The 13,125-nt window shown below is 40.8% G+C and overlaps 1 protein-coding gene across 1 annotated transcript in view; it reads left to right on the forward strand.

Annotated features, from left to right (window-relative positions):
- Positions 1 to 11,061, forward strand: part of DNMT1 (DNA methyltransferase 1) — a 61,720-nt gene extending 50,659 nt beyond the window's left edge. Inside the window, exons 29-34 of the mRNA XM_060763314.2 lie at positions 1,739 to 1,916; positions 1,999 to 2,194; positions 4,341 to 4,504; positions 7,853 to 7,969; positions 8,441 to 8,531; positions 10,533 to 11,061. Of these exons, the coding sequence (XP_060619297.2) occupies positions 1,739 to 1,916; positions 1,999 to 2,194; positions 4,341 to 4,504; positions 7,853 to 7,969; positions 8,441 to 8,531; positions 10,533 to 10,570 (784 nt within the window). The 3' untranslated portion in view covers positions 10,571 to 11,061. The remainder of the gene's footprint in view (positions 1 to 1,738; positions 1,917 to 1,998; positions 2,195 to 4,340; positions 4,505 to 7,852; positions 7,970 to 8,440; positions 8,532 to 10,532) is intronic.
- The last annotated feature ends 2,064 nt before the right edge of the window (positions 11,062 to 13,125 follow it).

Genomic DNA, 13,125 nt, shown 5'->3' on the forward strand with positions numbered 1-13,125 from the left:
TATCCTTGCATGGTTGAGGCCAGGACTAGGTGACCGTTGTGATCCCCTTCAGCCCTTAAGTTGCTGTTATTCTAATTCGGGGGAATTCTGAAGTTTTAGTTGAAGAAGGGAGCTCTTCCAGCCTCTACAAATAATACCAGGTTACACCCAGTTTTTCAGCACAGTGGCACTGGCAGCCATTGTTTGAATTAAAGCTATAGTTACAACCTTTCTTCTCTATCAGCATTCATAGTACTTTATTGATCACTTGCCTACATTGTTTGCTTTCATTTGTCCCCTTAAGGCACATTTTCAACAGATTTACAGGTTTATACTAAATTAGCCGTCCCCCGCCACGCATTGCTGTGGCCCAGTCTGTGTATATGTTTTGTGTGTGTACATATGTGTTTATGTGTGTGTATATATTTGTGTATATGTGTACATATGTGTGTTTGCATAGATAGATAGATAGATAGATAGATAGATAGATAGATAGATGGGTATATGTGTGTGTGTGCATATGTGTGTGTATATATGTGTATACGTGTGTATATATTTGTGTATTTGTGTGTTTATATGTGTATATGTATATTGAGTATATGTGTGTGCTTGTGTATATATAGTGTGTATGTGTGCATGTGTATATGTAAATATATGTGTATGTGTGCATGTATGTGTGTATGTGTATATTTGTGCGTGCTTGTGAATATATATGTGTGTGTGTGCCTGTATGTATGTGTGAATGTGTATATGTATGAGTGTATGTGTATATGTATACATAGTTTATTTGGGGGGGGGGTTAAGTCCGTTCTGCTGGGTTTTTTGTATGTTTTTAGGGGTGATGGACACTCGTTGGCCTGATAGATGTATTGTGTCCAAATTTGGTGTCAATTTGTCCCGTGGTTTTTGAGTTATGTTAATCCCACAAACGAACATTACATTTTTATTTATATAGATATCCGTATCCGAGTTCTGTTCTGTTTACATTATGAAATCCTGTGGATCACAACCTGAATCCCAATACAAGGGTGTAACACTAAAAATGGAGGACAGGAAAGGCTTGCAGAGCCTTTTTACATTTCACTTGTTTTGTCCCCAACTGAGCTGTGGCCTCATCCAGATCAGCAACAATAATGCATGTCGGTGCACCACAAATTGATGTCAGGTTTTTTTTAGCTTTGAAGACGGTACTCAATGTGCTGAAAGTATTTAGGAATAAAGTTCAACACCTTTAACCTTCTGTTAAAGTCTGGAGGAGAACCTAAAGTGACATCACTGCCCCATTCATATGGGAGCCACCAACCACAACTGTAATACTTTTAAAAAAGATTCTGGGGGGAAATGAGCCTTTGTTTTGGTAGTGAGAGAATTGGCCGTCTGCAAGGACCTTGCCCAGGGGACGCCTGGATGTTTTGATGTGTTACCATCCTTGTAGGAGGCTTCTCTCATGTCCCCGCATGAGGAGCTGGAGCTGATAGAGGGAGCTCATCCGCGCTCTCCCCGGATTCGAACCTGCGACCTGTCAGTCTTCAGTCCTGCTGTCACAGGGGTTTAACCCACTGCGCCACCGGAGGCTCCAAAATTATTATAATTGATGAAGAGACACAGTGTTTAGATTCAGAACATCTCCGTTTTGTCAACTCAAAAATATTGTGCAAGGCTGTTACTGAACTAGACTTTCTGGATGGTGGGAAGTGGGGTTGTGGGTTGTCCTATGCCTGACCTGACCTATGAACATAATTATTTGGCTGTTTTCTAGGACGTACTCGGGGCCATTCCGAACCATCACAGTCCGGGACACCATGTCCGATCTTCCTGAGATCAGGAATGGAGCATCAGCACTTGAAATTTCCTACAACGGAGAGCCACAGTCCTGGTTCCAGAGGCAAATCCGTGGTTCCCAGTATCAGCCCATCCTCAGGGATCATATCTGCAAGGTGAAGAAGTGGGGGAATAGAAAGGGCATGGAGTAGGTACTGCTGATGAGGGGCTGATAGTAACTGGACTTTGCCTTCCTAGGATATGAGTGCACTGGTAGCAGCTCGGATGAGACACATTCCATTGGCCCCAGGCTCAGATTGGCGCGATCTGCCTAACATTGAAGTGCGCCTCTCGGACGGCACCACCACCCGCAAGCTGCGCTATACACACCATGAAAAGAAAAATGGGAGGAGCAGCACAGGAGCCCTCCGAGGGGTGTGTTCCTGCGCTGAAGGTACAAGATAATGGGTGTGCTCGAGGGAAAAGTTTCTTGGGACAGATTATGTAAAAGGGGCTTCACTGTGCTTTGTTTCTTCAGTTCTTAAGAAACCAGAACTTTGGGAGGTTCTCTTGTCAGTTCTCGAATCCTAATGTCATGTTTTTAGTTTTGCGGTTCACCTTTCTATTAAGCAGAGTTCAAGGCAGCTAGTGGGAATAATATGAGTACCACTAAACATAATGTAATATAACAGATTAAATAAATAATAAAGCATAGAAAGTTTAAGTATAAAAATCAACACATTGGAAGAATTCTAAGTTAAATGATGAAATATTATATCTCTGTTTTTGACACTATTTTGTTGTTGGATGCTTTCAAATACAATATAATACTAGTAATAATAATTCAATATAATTATAATTATATATTTACATTACATGTAATATTACTAATAATATTACAATATAACGGTATAGTGCAATATAGTAATATATACTGATATTGTACTATGCTAATAATATAATATATTGTATGAAAATACATATTGTAAGCCGCTCTGAGTCCCCTTCGGGGTGAGAAGGGCAGCATGCAAATGCCTTAAATAAATAAATAAATAAATCATTTATGACTTATGGCAATGGTATCATGGGGTTTTCTGGAGCTGAGTGTGTGACTCACCCAATAAGTTTCCATTTCAAATCAAAGAATTGAACTCTGATCTCCAACATTGTAGTTCAACTATCGAACTACTGCACCACGTTGGTTCTCATTAATAAATGTGTTCAAATTAATAAATTATTAATAAAAATTAATAATTAATAAATGTGTTCAAAGGAAATGTGAAATATCGCAAGTTAATTAAAAACAACCTTTAATTTTTAGGATGAGCAATTCTTAAGCATTACCAATGTTGATATTCATGTTTTGTAGAGTCAGAGAGAGGAGAAAAGTAGAAAACTGAACACAAACTTCAAAATTCCATATCTATTTCTATTAGTTATCTAGAATAGCTGCACCTATTGTAGCTGTCTGCTTTCCCTCAATAATTAGCCAAACCATCTTGTGGCTGTCACTGGTCTTGTCAATAATGTGTTATCTGAGCTCCTGAAGTGCAAACAATAATAACTAAACACTTAGGTGACTTACTTAATACACTAAACCAGGGGTCCTCAAACTAAGGCCCGGGGGCCAGTTACGGCCCTCCAAGGTCATTTACCTGGTCTTTGCTCAGGGTTAACCTAAGTTTGAAACGATTTGAAAGCACACAACAACAATCCTATATAATCAGCCAAAAGTAGGCCCACACTTCCCATTGAAATATTAATAACTTTATATTTGTTAAAATGCTTCATCATTTGAATTATTGTATTGCTTTTAAGTGTTTTTGCACTACAAATAAGATATGTGCAATGTGCATAGGAATTCATTCATGGTTTTTTCAAATTATAATCCAGCCCTCCAACAGGTTGAGGGACTGTGACCTGGCCCTCTGTTTAAAGAGTTTGAGGACCCCTGCACTAAATAGTCCTGCAAATTTACCAACACCCCTGGCGCCTGCAGTACAAATCCCAACACCCAGCCAGGAAATATCAAGAGTAACCAAATCTGCCAACAGTCCTAGTGAAAACTGCCTTAAATTCCAAAAGATGCAGCAGAGGAAAATAGATTCTTTCTTCAACTCAGAAAAGCAGACTGGCCCAGTAATCCAAACACAATAACCTCAAGTAAACAAACACCGCTACGAAGAATGGTGGGAAAATTGATCAGTAAACCAAGTGAGCCTTGCACACAATCTCACAATGAAGACAATAAATCAAAAAATAAATCAACAGCCAGAGAATTAAAAAAACTGGTCCAGACAAGAATGTTTGAACTTTTGATACCTAAAATCTGATGAATTTGGCCAAAATGATACTACCCTACATATATCTGACATTAAACCTAGCCTCTCTCCTAAGCACAACAATGGCAGCATCCACTGGGAACCTGATAAACAGCAATGGGGTCAGAATGGTCCTTTGAATGGAATTGCATTACTCTCCTCCTTCCCCATCCCAAATATTGTTTTGAAGGTTTATGGCAAAATAATGCCAATACATTACTTTTTAAATGCCACCATAGCAATGAATGAAGGCTTGCTGAATTGCATTCTCCCCACTAGGCAAGGCATGTGATCCTGCAGACCGGCAGTTCAACACCCTGATTCCTTGGTGTCTGCCCCACACGGGGAACCGGCATAACCACTGGGCTGGTTTGTACGGAAGATTAGAGTGGGACGGCTTCTTCAGCACAACGGTCACCAACCCAGAACCCATGGGGAAACAGGTAATTGAATCCAGTAGGTGCCACAGATGAGTATGTAATTTGTCTGCTGATTTGCATTGTATGCTGAACTGTGCCCTGAGGCTTGGAGCAGGGATTTCTTAGTGGTGGCCTCTCTGGATGGCCCTGTAGGATTCCCTGCCTCAGAGAGACAAGGGTCTGCTCACTGCTGGGAGATATGGCAGCCTTTGTCATTTTTAAGAGCCTTTGGGGGACTGAATCACAACAACCCCAGAGCAATAGATAACACAGCTTAGCTTCAATTGACTTTTAAAAAATGTTGTGTATCTCCTCATTTTGACTTTCCCTCTTTGCTAACACCCTAACCATCTTAGGAGTGAGTGAGCTTTAGAAAAAAATACTGAGCAAAAAACACGTATTCACAGCAAAAAAACCGTTGAGTCTTTTTTTTTTTGCCAACTTATTTTTATTAAGAATAATTTGGCTCAGAGAGGTTGGAGCGTGAAGAAAGTTTGTAAAATCCTGATAGGTTTACATCAAAAGTGTGGGAACAATATGAGAAGGAAAGTAGGAAAGAAAAGAGACGGGGGTTGGAGAGTGGGGAGTTGAAAAAAAGGCAGTAATAAAATAAATTTAAAAAGGACAAGAAAAAATTACATGTAACTTCCAGGTTGCTTTAGATTGTGTTAACAACTCTTATTGTTAAATTTCCTATCTAACTTCCATCTAATTTCACTTAGTACTTTAGCCTTTGATACTTTCTCATATTGCCTGAATATGAAGTTCTACATTGTCTTTTCTAATAAAATCAACAATTTTCTCCCAGTTTGTTTTTTGTCTTCGCATATTATTGTCAGTTAATTTTTGCGTTAGCAAGTCCATATTCATTATATCCCAAACTTTCAATAGCCAGTTTTCAATTGTCGGTATTTCTTTAGTTTTCCATAACTGTGCCAACTTAATCCTGGCTGCTGTTATTAGATAAATTAAGATTCTGTTTGTGTTCTTGTCCATTTCAGAGTCCGTTAAGCCTAGTAAAAAATATTCTGGTTTGAGCTCGAAACTTATTTGCAAAATTGCTTCTATCTTCTTGTGTATCGACTGCCAAAATTCTTTAATTTTTTTACATTTCCACCATAGGTGTATGAAGGTTTATGTATGACAGTCTTCATAATGCACAGTGGCATCCAGTGAGCATCCTGTGTGTTTTGGCTTTAAACTGACTTTGTCTGGCTTTAAAACAAAATCAGGGGATACCCCAGAGTTTGGTTGAAACTTCAGAATATCCCAGAGCTTTGTGGCAGCCTGGACAGCTGGATTTAGTTCTGTTTGCTCTGATCACTGGCAGAGATTGCCACCATCAGCCTTTGCTGATCAGCACAGGGAAATGGGAAATTAGTCTCATCTAATGTCAAAATAAATACCTACACAATCATCAGTGGGATCCCAGTTTGACATCAGTAGATGCAGACACTTGAAGGGAGCACCATGTCCAGCTGGGGTAATAGTGACACAAAGGAGGTGACAGCAAGGCCAGTATGGTCCTAGTCAGTCTGGACAGTAGCCCCAGATTCATCATATATGTGTTGGATCTGGAACTGTTCTGGGCCAGTTGTACATGAGTAAGTCTGTCCTGTGTAGGCAAGTCCTGATTCTCAGCCTGATTAAAAGAGATGGAAAGTTTTATTCACCAAGATTACAGCCTCCCACTATATAACTGCAGAGGCAGTCTCACCAATAATAATCATCATCATCTTTATTTATACCCCGCCACCATCTCCCCCAACGGGGACTTAGGGTGGCTTACATGAGGCCAGGCCCAATTAACAAATTACAATAAAATAAAATACGAATTACAATTACAAATGCAGCAGGGCATTTTTTTTTTATTTTTCCTCTTACACCTTCATTTTTGTGCCATCCTGCTCTGTAAAGAGTTCTGGACAATTAGAAAGCCCACACTATCTTTACAGGGCTTTTGTAACAGTTTAATGGTCCAAATAAAGTTATTACCCATCTCTTATTTTTCCAAATGAACATGGATACTTTTTGTCTCTGCTTTTTAAATGTGGACCCAATAAGCTTTTTGTGTTGCTGTGCTACTCTAAATTTTAAAAAGTTTCTTGATATTTTATATACTGTATATACTCGAGTATAAGCCTAGTTTTTCAATCCTTTTTTTAGGCTGAAAAAGTCTCCCCCGGCTTATACTCGAGTCAATATTATTTATTATTTTACTTTGTTGTTGTTGTTGTTATTATTATTATTATTATTACATTTATTATTTTATTGTTATTATTATTACATTTATTATTTTACTCGATTATTGTTATTGTTACATTTATTATTTTACTGTATTGTTATTACTACGTTTATTATTTTACTCTATTATTATTTATTATTATTGGAGGACATGTAAGTATATTTACATTGAAGAAGGTTAGAATAATGGTTTAATCAGAGTTGAACAGTCTTATCTTGAATTACAGTTTTATGTAAATATTCAAAAACACAGTATTTTCTGTTGGTCATGGGGGTTCTGTGTGGGAAGTTTGGCCCAATTCTGTCGTTGGTGGGGTTCAGAATGCTCTTTGATTGTAGGTGAGCTATAAAACCCAGCAACTACAACTCCCGAAATATCAATATTTATTTTCCCCAAACTCCACCAGTGTTCACATTTGGGCATATTGAGTATTAGTCTGGATCCATCATTGTTTGAGTGCACAGCACTCTCTGGATATAGGTGAACTACAACTCCAAAACCAAAGGACAATGCCCACCAAACCCTTCCAGTATTTTCTGTTGGTCATGGGAATTCTGTGTGCCAAGTTTGGCCCAATTCCATCGCTGATGGAGTTCAGAATGCTCTTTGATTGCAGGTGAACTATAAATCCCAGCAACTACATCTTCCAAATGACAAAATCAACCCCCCCCCCCCCCCAACCCCACCAGTATTCCAATTTGAGAGTTCGGGTATTTGTGCCAAATTTGGTCCAGTGAATGAGAATTCATCCTGCATATCAGATATTTACGTTACAATTCATAACAGTAGCAAAATGACAGTTTTGAAGTAGGAAGGAAAATAATTTTATGGTTGGGGGTCACCATAGCATGTGGAATTGTGTTAAGAGGTCACAGCATGAGGAAGGTTGAGAACCACTGTTTTAAAGCAACTTTTAATGTGAATATACGTGATTTTAATGTTTGTATATATTTATGGTCATATGTCCCGGCATTGAATGTTTGCCGTATATATGTTGTGCTCCGCCCTGAGTCACCTGCGGGGTGAGAAGGGCGGAATATAAATGTTTCAAATAAATAAATAAATATAAGATTAGCCTTGCATATCCTTTCTGGGGGGAAAAAAACATATTGTCCACTCTTCTGCAGGGTCGTGTGCTTCATCCCGAACAACATCGAGTGGTAAGCGTCAGGGAGTGTGCGAGGTCCCAGGGATTCCCAGACACCTATAGGCTGTTTGGAAATGTGCTTGACAAGCACAGACAGGTATGCTTTTGCAGTGTCTCTTAATGCACCTCTTTTCTGAGACATCACACTTCTAAAACAATATTATAGAGCCTAAGTGGGAAATTGATCCTTCAAACTTCGTGTGTCATTTCCCATAATATTTTACCATTGCCTGTGCTAATTTGGCCTGCTGCAATTGGTAAGCCAGAAATGTTTGGAGCTTCACAGTTGATCCCAGTTTTTATGTCTCAATGACCCATGAGTGTTCTTTTAAATAGTTTTCCCAATAACTTGTCATGCCTAACCTCTTTTCTTACTGCAATCCCCTGCTATTTTGAGGGTGCTTTGCTGACTGTTGAAGCTCAACAAACTTGACTTTAGAGATATATCAGGGCTCCACTATCATTAAGTAATAAATGAATGAGGAAGCTAGCTTGGCTTCTTTTGGGGGCCGTGTTCATCATTAGTGTTATTACAGATTCAACTTTTTCTTCTCCTTTGCTTTTGCAGGTGGGTAATGCAGTGCCTCCACCTCTGGCAAAAGCCATCGGACTAGAGATCAAATCATGTGTGTTGGCCAAAATCAAAGAGGATGCTACAGGTAGGTTTTATGGAGTACCGTCAAGAGGACTTGGGGGCTCTTTAGTTCGAAATGCCTGACAGACTACTTTTCTCTCACTACCATTGTGAATTGTGTAGCACTGTAGCATGTGTTCTTGGGGAATGTCACTTCCAAATAGCCCACTCAGGATTCTGTCCAAACATCTACCAGTATGGAAATACACTGGCCACTCTCTATTATTTCATTCCAGGATTTAAACCAGGAATAAAGAGTATGTGGCTCTCCATATGCTATTGAACTAAAGCTTCCATGGTTCATCACACCTTTCTTAACTTGTTTAAGGCTGGTGCAGTAAAATTGTCATTTGTAGATCCACCACCCTAGTTGCAAAGGGCACATGGAGCTCTGGATCAGTGGTTAGAAGGCAGGGTCATCAAGTTTGCAGACGACACCAAATTGGGAGGGATAGCCAATACTCCCGAAGACATGAGCAGGATTCAAAACGATCTTGACAGATTAGAGAGATGAATGGCCAAAACTAACAAAATGAAGTTCAACAGGGACAAATGCAAGATACTCCACTTAGGCAGAAAAAGCGAAATGCAAAGGTACAGAATGGGGGGTGCCTGGCTCGAGAGCAGTACGTGTGAAAAAGATCTTGGAATCCTTGTGGACAACAAATTAAACATGAGCCAACAATGTGATGTGGCGGCAAAAAAAGCCAATGGGATTTTGCCCTGCATCAATAGGAGCATAGTGTCCAGGGAAGTCATGCTACCCTTCTATTCTGCTTTGGTTAGACCACACCTGGAATATTGTGTCCAATTCTGGGCACCACAATTCAAGAGAGATATTGACAAGCTGGAATGTGTCCAGAGGAGGGCGATTAAAATGATCAAGGATCTGGAGAACAAGCCCTATGAGGAGCGGATTAAGGAGCTGAGCATGTTTAGCCTGAAAATGAGAAAGCTGAGAGGAGATATGATAGCCATGTATAAATATGTGAGAGGAAGTCACAGGGAGGAGGGAGCAAGCTTGTTTTTTGCTTCCCTGGAGACTAGAACACAGAACAATGGCTTCAAACTACAGGAAAGGAAATTCCATCTGAACATGAGGAAGAACTTCCTGACTGTGAGAGCCGTTCAGCAGTGGAACTCTCTGCCCTGGAGTGTGGTGGAGGCTCCTTCTTTGGAAGCTTTTAAACAGAGGCTGGATGGTCATGTCAGGGGTGATTTGAATGCAATATTCCTGCTTCTTGGCAGGGGGTTGGACTGGATGGCCCATGAGGTCTCTTCCAACTCTTTGATTCTATGATTCTGTGCTATTGAACTAAAGCTCCCATGATCCCTCGCACCTTTCTTAACTTGTTTAAGGCTGATGCAGTAAAATTCGTTGCAGTGAAATTGCCATTTGGAGATCTACCACCCCAGTTGCAAAGAGACATGGAGCTCTGGATCAGTGGTTCTCAACCTATGGGTCCCCTGGTGTCTTGGTCTACAACTCCCAGAAATCCCAGCCGGTTTGCCAACTGTTAGGATTTCTGGGAGTTGAAGGCCAAAACATCTGGGGACCCACAGGTTGAGAACCACTGCTCTAGGCAATAGTGGGTGCCCCACCTGTGGAGGAAGCATGTTGGGAGAAAGGCCTGCCTGTCCAACAACTCCAAATGGAAAAATACTGTTTTTTGTAGAGATGTCTATGTGCTTGTTGGACTTCTCCTCCCCATCCCTTTGGAACAGGGATGTGAGCTGGAGAAATGGTGGTGGTGATGATTTGTATCCTGTTTTTTCTCAAAAAAGAAGACTCAAAGCAGCTCACAATAAAAACCAATACAATATAATTTAAACCTACAAATATACAAACATTGAAATGGAATTGAACATGAACAGTATTAAAAATAAACAATTAAACCCCTCAAAATCAATTGAAACCTATTAATAGCACCCCCTGACTTGATGTTTAAAAAAATCCTTCTTTAAAAGCCTGCCTGAATAATACGCTCAGGGATTTATATTTCTGCTGTATCTTATTTTTCCGCAGATACCATCAAACGGGAAAAAATGGACACTTCCGATTAATTTGTAAATTGCTCGTCATCTGCTGCACCTTGGTTACCGCACCTGAACACCCAAACATGCACTGATAATTTTGAATTTTCTTCTGCTTTTTTAATTTCCAGGTTATTTTCTTATACTTCTGGACATGCTGAAAATTGTTGGAGGTCTCTCTTTGTTTTTGGGGACGGGAGGGGGAGGATTTTTGTGTGTTCTCTCTCTCTGTCTTGCTCTTTCTCAGAGTCTGTATTTGTGAGCGGTGTTTGTCTCCTCGGCTGACATTCTGACGCTGTTTTGATGTTCCAGATAACCATTCCCAAGTGATCAAATTGTGCAGTGCCTGCCACTTCATGCGTGTGCGTGTGTATGTGTGTCGGGGGGAGGGGGGGTTCAGGATGTTTTTATGATACATTGTATTGAAATTTAATCAACCACTTTGTACAAGTGGAAATTAATACTTTATGTAGTTTTTATATGTTGTAATATTTCTTCAAATAAATCTCTCCTATAAATTATCTCAAGGTCCCTTTCTGACTTCCTTCAGATGTCTGTCCCATCTCTGGGCTCTGGTTTGTGTTCATGTTGGTGCTGGGACCTAAGTACCACTTCAATTCCACTGACCAACACACATTTTGGTGCCTCAAATGTTAGCTCTGTTTCTGGGTATATTTGACCTGCTGATTCCAAAAATGATACCAGTTTTCCCCTATCAGCTCTAGTTTTTCAGATACAGAACATAGGCCATCTATCAATTGCCATCTGCCACCCATAAAGAATCATGATAATCTTAATATATAAAAAAGCTTCTGTGCGTCCTGAGTAGGCTAAACACAGACAAACTATGGGGCCAACTGACATCAATTTTGGCCTCCAAACGTCTCATACCGCAAGGTATGACCACAATTAAAAAAAATCCCCAAACAGTGAAAATAGCTTTAAAATTCTTTTAAAAATAAAAAATACCTTACCACGCATGTGCAAAACCTAGGCCTGCCCCCTCCTGTACAAGAAGGGGAAACAAACAGCCACAGTAGCAAAGCAGCTGGCTGTCCCTGCTTCAGGAGCCAAGCTGAGAAGCCAGAACAACCTGGCAAAGCTGCTCTGAAAAGCAGCCTTTAGAGCAGTGGTTCTCAACCTTCCTAATGCCGTGACCCCTTAAGACAGTCCCTCATGTTGTGGTGACCCCCAACCATAATATTGTTTTCGTTGCTACTTCATAACAGTCATTTTACTAATGTTATATATCATAATGTAAGTATCTGATATGCAGGGTGCATTTTCATTCACTGGGCACAAATACCCAATGCACCCAAATGTGAATGCTAGTGGGGTTGGGGGAGGATTGATTTTATAATTTGGGAGTTGTAGTTGCTGGGATTTATAGTTTACTTATAATCAAAGAGCATTCTAAACTCCACCAGCGATGGATTTGAACCAAACTTGACTCCCATGACCAACAGAAAACACTGGAAGGGTTTGATGGGCATTGACCTTGAGTTTGGGAGTTGTAGTTCACCTATATCCAGAGACACTGTGGACTCATGCCATGATGGATCTGGTCCAAACTTCGCATGATTACTCAATATGCCCAAATGTGAACACTGGTGGAGTCTGGGGAAAATAGATCTTGACATTTGGGAGTTGTAGTTGCTGGAATTTATAGTTCATTACAATCAAGGAATATTCTGAACTCCACCAACGATAGAATTGGCTCAAACTTCCCACATGGAATCCCCATGACCATCAGATAATACTGTGTTTTCTTATGGTCTTTGGCGACCCCTCAGGGGTCCCGACCCCCAGGTTGAGAAGCACTGCTTTAGAGCCTTCTCGGGGGGGGGGGGAGAGGGATGGACGGACGGAGGGACAGAAGAAGCGAAGAAGCAAGCAAGCCCCTTTTGCATTGGTCTGGCAAGGAAGGCGAGAGGGAAAGGGAACGGAGTGAGGGAGGGAGCAGGAGCTACACTAGGAGAAGGCTGCACAGGCCTCTTAAGAGACACAGGGTTCAGTAACAAATCTCATATTCAATTAAAGGAGGCATTTAACAAACACCGGGAACCCCCAGTGGCGCAGTGGTTTAAACCCCTGTGCTGGCAGAACTGAAGACCGATTGGTCGCAGGTTCAAATCTGGGGAGAGGCAGATGAGCTCCCTCTATCAGCTCCATGAGAGAAGCCTCCCACAAGGATGATAAAATCAAAAAATCATCCAGGTGTCCCTCTGGGCAATGTCCTTGCAGACGGCCAATTCTCTCACACCAGAAGCGACTTGCAGTTTCTCAAGTCGCTCCTGACACGACAAATAATAATAACAAAGACAAGAAAGGTGGATTCGAAGAAGGGGAAAAAATATGGGACAAGGTTTTGTCTTCGAACAATAAACTAATCTCCAAAATCCGCAAAATACTCTTAACTTGGTCGACCGAGAGAGAACAAATAAAAGAGTGCATGGTGAGGTGGGCACAAAACATCGGCCACAACATCCAAATAACAGAATGGGAAAACATGTTGTTGTTCATTCGTTCAGTCGTCTCCGACTCTTCGTGACCTCATGGACCAGCCCACGCCAGAGCTCCCTGTC

The sequence above is a fragment of the Anolis sagrei genome, chromosome 2 (genome assembly GCF_037176765.1).
Source record: "Anolis sagrei isolate rAnoSag1 chromosome 2, rAnoSag1.mat, whole genome shotgun sequence".
NCBI lineage: Eukaryota > Metazoa > Chordata > Lepidosauria > Squamata > Dactyloidae > Anolis > Anolis sagrei.